Raw genomic sequence first — 16,043 nt, 5'->3', positions numbered from 1 at the left:
GGGTTCAGTAAAAAATTTGTCGAGACCGAACGGTTGCACCTGGTTCTTTGAGAATTTGAAAGAAATATTCTTTCGAGAGGAGTAGATAGATTCAATATATTAATAGTAAATTTATTTTCTCTCTAAAAAAACCTAAACAACTTTCTGCCGAGGACCTCAACAAAGCGACTCAATTCCCTACCAACCGGTTTCGCAGAAATCATCGTCCTATACAATTCATCGCTTTATTGACAGAAAAAATATGTCGCTTCATTCGAGACCGGGAACACATCCAATTCAATGCGTAAATGGCATTAAAACTCGACTTGAATGGTCCGTAATATAACACTTATGTTTATCACAAACTCAGGGTAAAATGGATAAGTGTCATATTTAATTCACAAAAAAGCTTCTGCTTTATGTCATTCGACCTCTTCGACACTTGGTTGGCCCTTCTTTGCTCCCTCTACACTCACAACAATATGCCCGAATTTGCCGGGGAATTTTTTCCTTTGTTAAGGCAATGCCTCATGTTCTGAAGTGAAGTGAAATGATTTTGTCGAATTCGCATCTTGTTTAATGACACTAATTTGAGCACGAGTAATATGATGGTTCTTTTTTCAAATTATCATTTCGGAGAATAAATGAGAAATGATTACCCACCGAATGTTTCTTCGAATTCTACAATGGCACTATATTTCGGTCAGAAACTTTTCAATTAGAAAGCTTCTCCCGTGAACCTATATGAATATTATTCATATTATCATCAATGTTTGGCTCAACCAAAATCCTGAATAGCATCAGAAGTTTTCATGCGTTTCTCGAAATCTACTATTACAATCAAAGATAAACTAAGTATTTTCTAATCTGATTCCAAAAATATAGGTTCTGACTTATCTGTAACCTTTCAGTTCTAATCCTTTTCTATTATCACATCATCCTAATATCTAGGTAGAATTGTGTTATGAATGAGAGTTAACGACTTGTTAATTACTGACCCTAATCCTCTTTATAGATTTTAAATGAGAGATGGTAGAACCCTACCGGTACCTGAATTGTAGACTAATCACCCTGATAAGTTTTACAACCCCCAATTCAATATTTCTCGGAAGAATAACATTGAGGTCTATCATTTCTCAGAAGAAAGATCGAAAATTTTGTATAAAAACGACTTTCTTCAAAATTTGCACTCAGTATTCACCAGTCCACGGTCAGTTTAGTAGTTTCCTTAGCGAATCCCGATCTTCAAAGTGATTAAAAATGTACGGAGAATATATGCATAGGTTGGTCGAAAGCCACAGTTTCAAACTGTTGGGAAATCTGATCGATACCATAGGTGATCCAGATGTTCTGATCGATACGGACGAGACTGCCCTGTATCGCGTATCGCGAAAATTGATTTCGAATCCAGCGAAACACAGTGAAATGGTGAAATTTTTGATGAACAGAGGTGCGGATTTCTTGTGGCAACACGAACTCAATGGATTCTCGCCAGCTGTCCACATCATCAAATGCGATGGTAAGTTTAGTTTCGAAATTATGTATTTTTTTCACATTGTCTCATTGTCGAATGAAAAATATTTCAATCGCATCTCATTTTTATGAAGGTATTATTTCATTTTCAATCCCGAATTGTAAATCGGGATTTTTATAACATATAACTTTCGAATTTAATTTTGTAGTTTGTTCGTGTAGTTTATTATTATTATTACAATGTATAGGACATGTCAGGAATAACGTAAACTTAAGGATGTCATCCAGATATTCTTCTACTCTCTAATAACATTTTTCTAACATAAGTGTTATCACAACTTTACGAAATTTTATTCTATTCACCGATTTTATATTATTCTGCCAATCTTATACAAATTTTCGTACAAAATTATAATATGTAATTATAGCTATAATATTATTTTCATCAAAAAATTAGTGACTGACATTCTTAACTCAAAAGGAAAACCCAGTGTATTGTCGCATCGTAAGATAGCTGATTTGATTGCAATTTCAACAGAATAGGTACAGGGTGGTCCAAATTCGTTGTCTACTGAGGGGATCTCGAAAACTATAGCAGGTAGAAGAAAACGGATGACTCATTCTCGAGCTCTTTTTCATGACTAATTCAAATCTGAAAACAGAATCGGCTTATCATTTTTAAATTTCGAGTTATAAACAAAATTTGAGATTTTGACGATTTCGAAAAGTTCTCATAACTTTTTTGTCTTTGAAGTTACAGATCTGAAACTTGAACCTTCTTAGGCACTTTCATACATAGAATCTACTGACAAAAGATTTTTTTTCCAATTCAAAAATAACAAATTCGATAAAAGATTATATTTAAAAAAATGAGTTTACGTAATGATTCGAAATGTGAAAATATTTCGAGCTCATCAGTGGATCCTACGTAAAAAACTGCCTGTAGAAGGTTCAAGTTTCAGATTTGTAACTTAAAAGACAAAAAAGTTATGAGAACTTTACGAAATTGTCAAGCTCAAAAACGAAGTATCGTAGGAGGCTGCGGTTTTCACCATTCTTTGTTTCTGCGAAAATGAGCTCATTGAAAATAGTGAAAATTTTTGTGAGAAAACCCATCCAGCAGAAAAAACAATAAAGTTCGACCTCAATATTTTCCATAAGAATCCCAATAACTGATAAACCGTTGATTTTTTACCCAAGGTATGACATACTATTGAAATAGCATCAAATCATCTTACGATGGGAATATATACTGGGTGTGCCTTCTGAAATGAGAAAATAATATGCCGAATTGAATTCGAATGTTGTTAATTTCATCATTGCTGCTACATCGAGTTATCAGCGTTTAATTGATATATCATTGTTATTTCAGATGGAGATCTCGTTGATTTGCTCATTTCCAAACTCCACTACATCAACAAACCAGTGGACTCAGATGACAGCACTTGCCTACATCACGCCGCAAGATGCGGTGGTGAAAAAACGGCCTTAAAACTACTGAAAAAAGGCGCAGATCCAAATAAGGCAAATAAGGACGGCTACTCTCCTGTGCATGAGGCTGTGCTATCAAAGAAAGGGCACAGAATACTCAAGCTCTTGATTGAGTATGGTGGTGACATCAACCTGTGCACAGGAGGAGGCATGACACCACTGCATCTAGTGGCATTCACACAAGGAGGTAAGGAAACCATGTACTCTGTTCTGCAGTGCAAACCAAGCCTGGAGGAAAGGGACTCTTTCAGACGTACAGCCTTATCCTCCTTCGTGATCCTGATGAGGGAAAGTTTAGATGAGGTTGCAATGCTGCTGGATTGTGGCAGTAATGCAAATGCCAAAAACGAGGGTGGTTCAAATCTTCTCCATGAGATGGCGGAGGAAAGATTTTCGGACAGCATTCAGGCTATGGCGAGACTTCTCATGGAAAATGGGATAAATTTAAATGAAAAGGATCTATATGCTGAAAATACTCCAATACATCTGGCGGTATTACATGATAATACCGAATTTGCCGAGCATTTATTGACGAGCCACCCGAGTTTGTTTTTAAGAAACGCCAATGGTGAAACACCATTTGATATGGCCATAACGAAAAATTGCAGTAATATGGTATCCGTTATAATATCCCATTCAATACTTAACGGAATCCCAGAAGAAAAACTTATCCATAAAAGTGGGGATGTCAAAATTCCACGGAATACTTTTATGGGTATTATAGTCGAAACGACTATCAAATCATGTGAACGAGAAATAGAATCGATGAAGAACACTAACCTGGAATTTCATCCAACGGTCAGCTTTTATGACCTGTGTGTAATGAAGGAAAGAAAGCTGGTTGAGTTATTAAAGAAATCTGCAGTGATAAAAAGTTTGGATTTTCAATCGTCACAATTAGAGGGCTTCCTTCATTACAAATATCTGTTGAAGGAAAGAGTTTCAATGGCTCGCAAGTATAGAATTGCCAAGGATATCGTCCTAGATCATCTCTGCAGTTTTACACCTCAAAAACTGCCTAGAAACTGTCTAGAACGTATCGTATACTATATGGACGTGAAATTATCGTTAAAACTACAAAGGCAAATCACGAACTCCTTGGCATTTGCTCGTAATAATTTGGAAGGAAGAGAAATTGAAAATTCTCCCTAATATTTCAATTTGTTAATTTTTGTCACTGTGTTTTATTTTGCTTTGATCTATTCATTGATTATGTGAGTTAATTTCTTATGTAAGTAATATTGTTTGTTCAGAATTATTAGTAATTGATTGTTTTTGTAATGATATGTAGGTATATGTATATAATAAAAAATATTTATGTGAAATTTCAGTTTTTTCCTACATAACCCTTTGAAATAAAAAAATTAGGGAATCTTATGTAATGACGATGATAATTAAATAATTTCAAACTGAGTACAAATTTGTACTCAGAAAATTACGAATACCTACCAACAGGCGCAGCAAAATTTCGATTATTAGTAGATACATAAGTTTTGTGTGAGGGAAAATTTCCATTTTCAAAAAGAGATGGAATGTAGAAAGAAAAAATTTTGAAGTTCAACTTCGATCGGCAATATTGCCGTAGTTCCTTCCACTGATAACTTATCTATGCGTTTTGTGCACACGAGCAAAACGAAAGGTCAAAAAAAATTACAATATCATCTTATTGAATAAGATGAAACTCAATCAATGATGAGAGAATTATCAATCTTTTTTTTTTTCAACCAATATCTAAACTCTTTCATTAGAAAAAATAACTTCATTTGATCTGAAGAATATAATTGCTGCTTTGAACTTGATTCCCACTGTTTCATTGATAATATTGAAGTTCAATACTCTCCAAACGAGTGCATAGTTTGAATTGTTCTCAGTTTCATAAATAGAGATGTTTTAGACAAGTGTTCAATTATTTTTGATATGAAAATGGAGTGGATTTTGTGTTTTGTATTTGATTACAGTATTGAATAAGGTAATGAAATTTTCTTAAAGAAACTTCTTCGAGCTTGAACAAGAATCAAGAACTCCTTGGTAGAAAAGTCATTTAAAAATTTGTGGAAGACTGAAAAAATTATTGAAGTTCTGAACGAACTTCGTATAACATCGACTTCGAGAAACAATTGGTAATCACACTGTATATAAAATATACTGATCCACAAAAGTTAACCACCAAAAATAGTCATTTATGAGAAATCAGATGTTAACTCCCTTATTTCTGAAAGGTTTTTTTTGCTCCTCTGGATAAATTTTTTAGTTTCAGAGTGTGAAACTTAATAAGAAATGGGCAAAAAAATGAGTAACACAACTAAAATAAACATTCAGATTTCTCCTATTAAAAAAATATTAAAACAGTCACAAAATTTCTGATCTTTCTCAACTTCTGTGGAGCATCATTTTATTTATCATTTCCACATTTTTGCTTATTACGTAGGTACTCTGAAATATTGCTGATGTTCATAATTTTAAATACAATAAACCTGAATCTGAGAATATTTGATTTCCATGAAGATATATGTCATTTATATAAATAATGTTCAATAATTGATACAAGACTCGCGATAACAATCTTTTGAATTAGCCTCGTTAACAAATAACGAATTGAAGGGGGTTGTTTTTCGACACAATGAGATGGAATAAAAAAAATCGAAGTGTGAACGCCTTTTGGACCGTCGACGACCGGATAAAAGAAGGAAGCTTGTAATTTAAGGATTTATTTTATTCGTAAAGAACCACCCGAGAGGGCGTACCGCCCCTATGTGAAATAGAAAAACACTTCAATACAATAAAACCATTCAAAGCCATGACGATTGCCACACACACACGTACACAGGTCCGGGGGGGTTCTAGATCTCTAACTCGTAATTTTCCAGTTTATAAAGTGTGTTAATTATATGGAGGAGTGGACTTTGGGACGGCATGGGGCCTAATGAACCGAATGAATCGTGTATTGGGACCCTAGGGCCATTGAAATTTAACACAATAGTAATGATTCCATAAGGTTTACTCTTGTATTGGTTTCGGTTATGAGAACTGATTCTAGTTGGAGGGAGAGTGGTTACGCAAGAGGAGGGAGAATACAACATTTCATTTGTCGTACTCAACAGACTACATGTAGCTACGAAAAATTCGTAGCCACTGAAAATAACACAATTGCTGAAATCTTCTTAGTCATCATATTCTAAATAGAAGAGTGATTTCTTACAATAGATGCTGGTTTATTTCTTTATTTTTTTGTTCATTTAATCATGGAAGCAAAAAATGGTCGTAAAGTAGGCTACGGAATTCTGAAGTTCGATATTCTGTACCACTTTACTGTCAAGTCAGGTTTCTGGATTGTTGTTGTATTTATCTAAATTATCAAGATGGTTATTTATTATTGAATCCTTCTTCAGTAATGAGGAGAAAATAGAAGACTAGGTAGTGTTCAAAGAAAAAAGAAAGTAGTAAATGAGAAATGTTGAAAATATGAAGACAAAAGCTCCGCGAACCTCTGTTCAGGTTTTATCTCAACAAGTGTCCGTTGGAACAGGTCCCAAGATTTTGAAAGAAGACATCAACTTGTTTCCCTATAATCTACATAGATCGACGTGTTATCAGAAAATTTAAGATACTGATTACCCTTGTGGGATGGCTCCTTACAATGGTTTCTCAACCTCAACCAATTCATTAATAACTTGAATATTTTTGTTTTGTTCACAATCCTGAGTATGTGAACTTAGAAAGGTTGAATCTATATCAAAACATTTACTCTACAGATCAATATTGACGTTTTTGAAGTGTTTTGGAGAAAGCATTCGTGTTGTGTTCTGACTGACACATCCTTCAATAATGCTGGCCATGGTTTAATTTTCAAACCAGCTTTTCGTTATCATCCTGTTCCTTTCTAGATTGAATATCAATGTTTCTTAATTGTAGGAACACAATTAGTTCATTACAACATATAACAGAAGCTGCCAAATTCAGCCGCACTTAAAAATACTTGTTAAACTTACTGACGACAATCCTATTTTTCCATAATAATTCAACTGAATGAAAACACGACAATAAAATGAATATGTTACGGTTAGTAAAATTTCCGATGGTTTCCACCAAATGCACAAATGCAAAAAATGAAGTTGTGTTCCTTCCTTGAATTGACTCAACAGAAAAAGTGCCTTTGTTCAACATTCAGAAACAGTTCAGGAGTCATTTCATCCTTCAAAAATTGTTTTCGTGGGATAGATTTCCGAAAAATAATATTCTCTTATTGTTTCCCATTCAGTTCTGTAGAAAAAAAGTCTCTTGCAAAATTTCGAAACAGCGGATACTTTTCTCGGAAAAAATAAAAAGCAATTCATTCCATTTCATCGTTTTAGTGTTTCATAGAATGACTACCTCCCGCTAAAATACATGCATCAACTCTCTGCCTCATAGACCTTCGTATACCGCTTGTAAGTTTTTTTTATTCCGAGAGAAATCCTCCGAGAGACCTTTTTTCTCCAGAGTTGAATGGGAAACCATAAGAGAATTTAATTTTTCGAAAATCTATCCCACGAAAACAATTTTTGAAGGAAAATCATAAGGGGTTGTTATTTTCAATTCCTAATAATAAAGTTATGAGATCTAAAAAAATTTTGTGAGTAACATCTACTTAGAGCTTCATATTATGTATAGTTTCATGACTCAGTGTTTTTTAGAACCCGTAAAAAAAATTTAACTGTCAACTCGTCATCGCCTTCCAAAGGCTGTATGTTGGAAGGGAGGTCAAAATCGAAAAAAAATTATAGGAACTACCCCTGCTTATTTTCATCGAGGAATCATCTCCCCAAGTCTTTCGCATTGGTTCACAGACACCCTGTATAGGGTTATTCCCAGATATTTGACTCCCACTGTATGATGTCTCTATTCATAGAGAGAGTAAAACTGGTCTTATTCTTTTCCGCAATATCATATTCCTCATCCGAATGCATAACGAAACCAAAAATGTATAGATAACCAGCGATCGAAACCTTTCGGTCAAATAAAGCAGAACTTTCAGATAGAGGACTGGAAGCCATGAAATGTGAATAAAATACGATTTGAATAAAACGACCGTGCATGTAATCTGAATCCGTTCAGACCCTATTAGAATGATTCAAAACGATTCAGCAGCGATGAATGTTAGGCCCCGTTCCTATTGTGAAGCGAGACCAGATGTTCATAGGGACATGATTAAAGTTAAACTGAAATTAAAAGCAATCGCCCGAACCAGCTCGAAGATTCTTCGATTGTGACAGATAAGTTCAATTCTGGATTGATGTTTTCCCCCCATGCGGGAAGGCAAATTTGATTCTTATCGTGCCAGGAGAGATTTGATTGCTTTTGATGGTCCAACTCCTCTGCAGTCGGTCAACTACTTGAAAAATTGTTTTCGGAATATTTTTTAAATAATCAGTTAGTTTACCACTTTGCCTCGTGAATAAAAGATATTATAATATGATTGTTGAGTAATATTATACACTGCGCAAAAAAATTAACGCACATTATGGAATTCTCAAATTTATTCAACAACTGAAGGAGTTCTCAATGATAATTATTTTTATCAGAATTATGCATGCATATGTTATCCACTCTCAACGGTTTTCTTCAATGCAGATGTTTTTTCCCAGCAGGAATAAAAAAAAAATGATATTATCAGATTTTGCATATATTGGATCCATTCTAAAATCAGTTGTTCTCGATCAATTCTAGTGATCAATAGTTTTTCTTTCGTTTGATTTTCTACACTCAATCGCTATACAACGCGAAACACGCAATTTGACCCAATAGGAATGTGCCCAAGCGGTAGTTTTGCGAGAAGAAGGGTGGACATACACAAGAATTGCAGAAAGGTTTGGAGTTTCCCATACAAGTGTGTCCAGAATGTTGCAGCGATTCAGGGAGACAGGTATGAATGTCCGAAGACCAGGACAGGGTAGACCACGGGTAACAACTGCCATTCAAGAACGTTACTTGAGAGTTTCTTCGTTGAGACAACGGTTTGCAACCGCTCGCCTCCTTCAAATTCATCTTGAGCAAACTCATGAGGTGCAAATTAGCACTCAGACAATAAGAAATCGCCTCAGAGAATATGATTTAAGGCCTCGTGTCGCGGCAAGAGGCCCAGCTCTTACCCCAGCCCATCGAAGGGCGCGTTTGGATTTTGCGAGAGAGCATATCCATTGGGAAGACGCCGATTGGGAAAGAGTTCTCTCACAGATGAGTCTAGATTCTGCCTCTACCATTGTGATCGACGTTCCCTTGTATACAATGGAATGGCCAGCAAGAAGTCCAGATCTCAATCCGATTGAGCAGGTTTGGGACAACCTCAATAGAAGGCTGAGAAGTTCAGAAAATCATCCAGCTTCTCTTAATGACTTAGGAATCCAACTCGGAGAAATCTGGGAAGGATTAGATCCCATTTTGAGTATGAACCGTCGTTGCCGAGCTGTAATTAACGCAAGGGGTGGAAATACCAAGTATTAAATCACTTATCAGCATTTCAGTATTTTGAAAATTGTTCATTTCTCTTCTTTCATATAAGATTCGGTGAAATCCTGAATTTTTCTTCCATTTAATGTGTCGTGTTTCGTTCAAAACCTTCCCGAGAGAACATAAAAAATAATTTATAAGGTCAATGTAGAGTTAACTTTCATTAAAATTGAGATTTTCAGAATGTGCGTTAATTTTTTTGCGCAGTGTATTTTCCACTTATTCTTACGTTAATTCATAAACAGGCAATTTTTCCACGAATTCCCACATATTTCTACTACACTTACCTGTGAAACTCTGAAAATTGGAGTATTTTTTAACCTTCGATCATTTATATTGTTAACCATTTGATTGCAATTGAATAATCCAATTTTCTCATTATCGAAAATTAGCATTAATGTTTAATTCAACAGCAAGTAACTTATGTCCTCACTTAGAATGAACTAAAAAGCTTTCAACAGAAAAATCACAGTTTCCTAATAAACATAATGTTCGATAATTTATTGGGATTGGAATATTTTGAACAACGTGAACTAAGTGCCAAGGGTTGCCAAATTGTCCTATATTTTCCAAGAAAATGTACGATTGTGCACTCATATTGATTCGAGGAAACGTAAAAATGAAAACGTTGTTTTTTTGACGTGAACTGAGTTCTCTACGATTTCATCATTTAGATGCAATTATGTTTGGCTTGGCAATTAAAAATAGGTAACAAATATGTCGAATGAACAACCATTTTCCATGAATGAAAATATTTCTCATCAATTCTTTTGAGCTGAATGGAATATGTAGGTTTCAGTACAAATAAATCGAATTTCATGAGTCCAATTTCAAGAGTTTAATAGATATGAATGTGAAACTTAACAGATTTAGATTCTTAACATTGTTGAATTCGTTTAACCAATAAAGCAATTCTGAAAAGTTTTTGATGAAAATTTTAGATTCATCTGAATAATTTTCTACTTTCGATATACGTACTGTTTTGGTTGTAAAATTGGATACAAGTATTCTAGGGAAGTCCACACAAACTAATTACCTATGACTGGTCATTGTTTTCTTATCAAAAATGATTATTGCGTTTGATGACTAATGATATTCTGCAATTTGGCAACATAGAAAATACTTGTCCACATTATCGCAAATTAGAGTTTCAAAGCTATTCTAATTAGTGAATGTTCCTAGTATGTGTGAAATATCGGTAAAATCATTCCCATATTCATAAATGTAACGCGAAGCTACAGGTAGCTCTATTGTGCTTCAGAAAAATGTGCATATAAACCTTCTGGAATTTGAAGAAAGTTATTCTACTACATTATTAACCACTTGTATCAAATTCACTTTGTATGTCACTGCGTTTATGTTTTATGGGTAGGTTTTTGATGATAAATGAAATCCCAAAAAAAATTTCTGAAAATAATCGAGCTATTAATTTTTTCCAGCTTTTGGGAAATGATTCAAAAAATTAAAAATTTCTTCAGCCATGTGCTGGATGTCTCCATCAATTGTTATACTTTATTCATTCACCACATCATCTGGTTTCGTATGAATGTGAAGAATGGGATTTCGAATAGTTTGATGTGTTTAAATGGAAAAACTGCAATCGTTACTGGTGGCAACTCTGGTAATTATAATTTTCATTTTGGTTGGGCAAGAGCATTTTTCACAACACCATCTATTGATTCTATTGTTTAATCAGTGTTTGTTATCGTATTAAATGAAAATTGATATTATTAGTTGTTTCAGATGGTGTGAGATGAAAATACGAAAGAATTCTTCGATATTGATCCTAAAGATTCATCCCATTTTAGGTATAGGATACATGACCACTATGCTGCTAGCATCGAGAGGTTGTAGAATCATCATAGCCTGTAGAAGAAACGCCGAGAAAGAGATAAACGAGATTAAAAAAGCGACAAACAATCCCAACATAACGTTCAAACATTTAGATCTGAGTAGATTCGCTTCAGTCAGACAATTCGCAGAGAATATAAAGAAGGAAGAAACTAAACTAGATATTTTAATCAATAACGCAGGACTTGGCTATAGTGACGATGTACTAACTGAGGATGGACTAGACACTGTGATGCAAACCAATTTCTTAGGCCACTTCCTGTTGACACATCTTCTGATGGGTGAGAAATAATGTTTGGATCGCTGCATAAATACACCAAGCAAGCTGAAATGATCGAAACGCGATTTATTCTGTTCGCAGATCTTTTGAAGGCAAGCGACGGAGGGAGAATTGTATTTCTGTCTTCGGGAATTGCACACGAACATAATATGAGCGTGAAGAATTTGTATCCAACGATACCACCGACTGTAAAAAGTCGCATTTGCAACTACACAAATTCTAAGGGATGCAACATTCTTGTTGCCCAAGAAATGGCCAAGAAAGTAGCAAGATATGGTATCAAGGTCAATGCTGCTGACCCCGGAGTAGTGGTCACTCCAATATTCGACATTTTGAAAGAACCAGGAGCACACAAGACTGCATTAAGGAGGCTGACCAACTTATCAAATTTCCTACTAGCTACAGTAAGTTTTAAGGCTACAATGATTTGACAAATTGAATCATTTCTTGTAGGCGATTAAATATGGGAATTGAAGAAGTTTAATAAAATCTAATAACTCGTACTATGCTTCCAGTTTGGCAGGGAGATTTTGCTGGTATAGCTTTAAGTTAATACCAACAGACTCCTGTTAAAATTTTTTCTTTTGTGTATTATTTGCCTTAGAACATTTTCATTTCAAAAAGAGACATGCGAAATATAGGTTTGAACATTCTGCATTCCCAAAATTCAAACTCAGAGAATGATACTCATTTTCATAATTATGCGACTTAGTTCTACAGGGTAGGAAAGTACAGTAAGAAGTCTGCTGTGTCGCTGTGTGTTCAAAAACTTTCAGGATGTAGATAGATCTATAGATACCTATAGAAAATCCCTCAAAAACCAATGCTGCTGCTCTGTAACTTTAGTTCATCGAATCTCCATTTCTGAAGATTTTCAATACACACAAAAATGAATAATTAATATGTTTCATATTCATGAAAAATTTCTTTGGAGAAACCTATTCGCAGAGTGCTATAGAAAACCCTTGTTGCTTTTGCAATATCATATCCTCAGTTTGAACCAATTATGAAATTATTCTCAAATTTTTCCATTATCTCGTAGGATTTGATTAGGGCTGCCAATAACCCGTTTCATGTTGCTATAAGCGAGGAAATTGTCAGTGGCGTTCATTACTTCAGATGCCTGCCTTTTCCAAAACTTAGGGGACTGAACGACAAACAATTTTGTGAAGAAATTTGGAGAGAATCAGAGAAAATAGTGCAACTCAGACCAGAAGAAAGGCTATAAAGATAATACTATACTATATATGTACTTATGTGTAATATTTAGCTCAATTTGGATGAATATATTTTTTTTCAATATTAATTGTTTAATCATAATAAACAAATAAATAATATCCAGAGAAAACTCATAGTGAATATTTTTTATAATTTAAATACCTAATCCTGATGCCCTTCCTTCTCGTGAAATGGGTAGTTTTGTACTTAGTTATTATCACTTCAATCTTCAATAACTACTCTTAAGTGATCAACTGGCATTATCTTGATGAATAATTTTTGTCCTGTACCCTTGTGGTTTTTTCATCAGGGTTTAGTCACAGTGGCATCCTTTTAATATGTTAAAGTAACAAAGTACAGGGTGATTCATTAAGGGTGGCGGCCAAAATTGATAAAATGCGAATATCTTCAGAAAGAGAAGAGATATGAGTTTGCGGTTTTAACAGGTTGATAGTTGACTTTATGTCAGATGGTTAGAGTTATTGCATGGCTTTTGCCATCCTCGAAAAAAAATCACGATTAGAGTAAGGTGCTACATAACGCCCTCTAGTTTACAATCAAAACAATCGATATGTTGTTGTTTCTGAAATCTATTTTGAATGTCCTTCAAAGTTCATGAATCTAGGATCACGTTTACAGAAGTTACAATGATTTTGCGCCAGAGAAATGTTCATTCAACCCAACACTCAAAAATAGAAATATGACCTGGAAAAATGTTGTGAAATGGAAAGAATATTTTCTAATTTCATTACTCTTTACAAACCTTAATTAGTATAAATTTTATGAGAGAATTTGTAAGGATATAGTTGTACTAAAATGGATAAAAAATCAACTATTGATGGGTCCTTTTGTTGAATACCATTTGGTGTAAGATTAAAGTTTGTGGTTGTTAAGGAAAATATTAGTGATATAGTGAACAATTATATACTTGCATTAATTATAAAATGAAGATAATTCAGATGATTTTATTCATCCAACGATTAATGCAATGCACTTTGGTCAAAACCGAATTGCGCTGTTGCCTCGTCAAACTACTTTTTTAATGAGAATTTTATGAGCATCTATGTAATTGCTTAGTGAATTAAAAAAAAATACCTACTAATATAAAACTGCGAATTCCAATTTTGAAACGATACTGGCCCATTGACATAATTATTCTCCATCGAAAATGATTGTCAAGATCCTACCTAGTAGTTTTCCATAAAGGACATTCTCGTTCTGGAGCGCGTTTAGATGTATAAAAAATTAATTGAGTTCGGCAACATGGACTCAGGATTTTTTTCATCCGTTAGTCGATTGTCTTAGTCTATCGATTGTTCCATTCCGAGTGAGTCGATTGGAATAATTGAGTCCCCGATACTCATTAAATATTAAGTTAGTACGGGTGAGTTGAAAAGGTCAATAGAAATAGAATAGCTCCATCATGTTTACTACTTCAATAGATCAATTAGCCATCGATATTTAGAAAAAATCTGAAAAGAATTCGTTGAAAATTTTTCACATTTTCTCTTGATATATTTTCGGTTTTTTTATTTTGAACATAATATCTTAAAATCCCCATGAAATCTCGTACAGATCCATTATCCAAAAAAGAAAATATTTTTTATATTTATCGCATATTTCAAATTTTTACTGACTCTCTTTTGCATTCTCTCAAAAACAGAAAAATGATACAATCAATAAAGGATTTCTTCAGCATAGCCTTCAAGGTTATAACGATATTGATTTCCTTGGTTGCCAAAAGCATAGGATGGTTGATCATGAACTACAGGAATGGAATGTCTAACAGCATGACCTGTTTGAAGGGAAAAACTGCCATTGTCACTGGTGGGAACTCTGGTAATGACTTTTCCCATCAATTGAATCAGAACATCATGAAAAAATTTTATTAGATCCAAATATTCATTTCTTCTCATCTGAAAATCTCAGTGATTGTAAATTTTCACAAAGTGTAATTTTATAATAGACACTCTGTATGATAAGGTGGATTTTCCTCGTTTCAGGAGTAGGTTACATGACTGCAATGTTGCTTGCATCAAGAGGTTGTAAGGTCATCATTGCCTGTAGAAGAAACGCTGAGAAACAGATAAACGAAATAAAAGAGGCGACAAATAATCCCAACATAACATACAAACATCTGGATTTGTGTCGATTCTCTTCTGTCCGACAGTTCGCAGAAAGTATAAAGAAGGAAGAATCGAAAATAGACATTTTAATCAACAACGCAGGAATTGCTTTTAGTGACGAAATTGAAACTGAAGATGGAGTAGCCCCAGCAATGCAAGCCAACTTTTTGGGTCACTTTCTTCTGACACATCTGCTGATTGGTAAGGGTCCTATTCTATATTGAGCAATAATAATACTAACCAACATTATTTTTTGCGCAGATCTATTGAAATCAGCTGACGAGGGAAGAATAGTTTTCCTTTCCTCTGCACTTTCAGGCTTTCAGAACATCACCGCAAAGAAGTTATATCCAATAAGACCTGTTACAATGGATATCCACTTCGAAAACTATTCGAATTCAAAGGGATGTACTGTGATCGTTGCCCAAGAAATGGCTAAAAAATTGGGGAAATATAAGATCAAAGTCAATGCTGCTGATCCAGGTGCATCTGTAACCCCTATCTTCGACACTTTGGAGGGAGAAGAAATTGATAAGACTGCTTATAGAATAGCGTTCAAAATCATGACTTTCCTCGTGGCAACAGTAAGTTGCCACTGACTAGTTTCGCTCTACTATGTTAGAGTATCTTCAGACCAAGCACTCTCAACTAAGACTAGGACAATAAGAAATGAATTACTAAAATATCTCATAAATCTATTCAATATTAAAATGCCCACCTACATAGTATAGCAACAAATTCGTTACGGAAGTGATTTATATGATATTTCAGTAATTTGATCCTTTTATTTTTATTTTCTCAACGTATTGAATATATCGAGAAATTATTCCAAATTTTTATCTGCAGGATTTGCTCAAAGCTGCTCAGACTCCATTTCACCTAGCCACAAGCAAGGAAATTTTAAATGGAGCACATTACTTCAGATGCGTCCCTCTGCAGAAACCCAAACAACTGGATGATGAACATTTTTGTGAAGAAATCTGGAGAGAATCAGAGAAAATAGTTCGACTCAGACCTGAAGAAAGACTATGAATCAAGTTGTACAAGTACTTCTGCAATAACACCACTCATTGTATGCCAATAACAATTCATTCATCTTCATAATCCCAATATGTAAAATAAATAATAATGATAATGTA

At 34.4% G+C, this 16,043-nt stretch overlaps 3 protein-coding genes across 7 annotated transcripts in view; 2 read left to right on the top strand and 1 right to left on the bottom strand.

Moving 5' to 3' along the window:
• Positions 1-10,495, bottom strand: part of LOC123312990 (leucine-rich repeat-containing protein 40-like) — a 25,322-nt gene extending 14,827 nt beyond the window's left edge. The window contains exon 1 of the mRNA XM_044897642.1: positions 10,408-10,495. The gene's annotated coding sequence lies outside the window, so the exon portion shown is untranslated. The remainder of the gene's footprint in view (positions 1-10,407) is intronic.
• On the top strand, positions 1,101-4,177 carry LOC123312985 (ankyrin-3-like). The gene is made up of 2 exons (XM_044897629.1): positions 1,101-1,498; positions 2,825-4,177. The coding sequence occupies exons 1-2, from the start codon at positions 1,240-1,242 to the stop codon at positions 4,093-4,095; spliced, it is 1,530 nt and encodes a 509-aa protein (XP_044753564.1). The 5' UTR covers positions 1,101-1,239; the 3' UTR covers positions 4,096-4,177.
• LOC123312987 (retinol dehydrogenase 13-like) lies at positions 4,711-16,043 on the top strand. 5 transcript variants are annotated; one of them, XM_044897635.1, is made up of 5 exons: positions 4,711-4,912; positions 14,442-14,617; positions 14,782-15,105; positions 15,166-15,488; positions 15,751-16,043. In XM_044897635.1, exons 2-5 carry the CDS (start codon positions 14,446-14,448, stop codon positions 15,934-15,936), a joined length of 1,005 nt encoding a protein of 334 aa, XP_044753570.1. In that variant the 5' UTR covers positions 4,711-4,912; positions 14,442-14,445; the 3' UTR covers positions 15,937-16,043. The 5 variants fall into 5 exon arrangements, with proteins under 5 accessions (XP_044753570.1, XP_044753571.1, XP_044753568.1 ...); XM_044897633.1 differs by lacking the exons at positions 14,442-14,617; positions 14,782-15,105; positions 15,166-15,488; positions 15,751-16,043 and adding exons at positions 10,869-11,050; positions 11,238-11,561; positions 11,642-11,964; positions 12,603-12,823 and having other exon boundaries at positions 4,734-4,912; XM_044897631.1 differs by lacking the exons at positions 4,711-4,912; positions 14,442-14,617; positions 14,782-15,105; positions 15,166-15,488; positions 15,751-16,043 and adding exons at positions 10,647-10,797; positions 10,869-11,050; positions 11,238-11,561; positions 11,642-11,964; positions 12,603-12,824.

The sequence above is a fragment of the Coccinella septempunctata genome, chromosome 5 (assembly GCF_907165205.1).
Source record: "Coccinella septempunctata chromosome 5, icCocSept1.1, whole genome shotgun sequence".
NCBI lineage: Eukaryota > Metazoa > Arthropoda > Insecta > Coleoptera > Coccinellidae > Coccinella > Coccinella septempunctata.
This window is presented reverse-complemented; position numbering and strand designations above follow the sequence as displayed.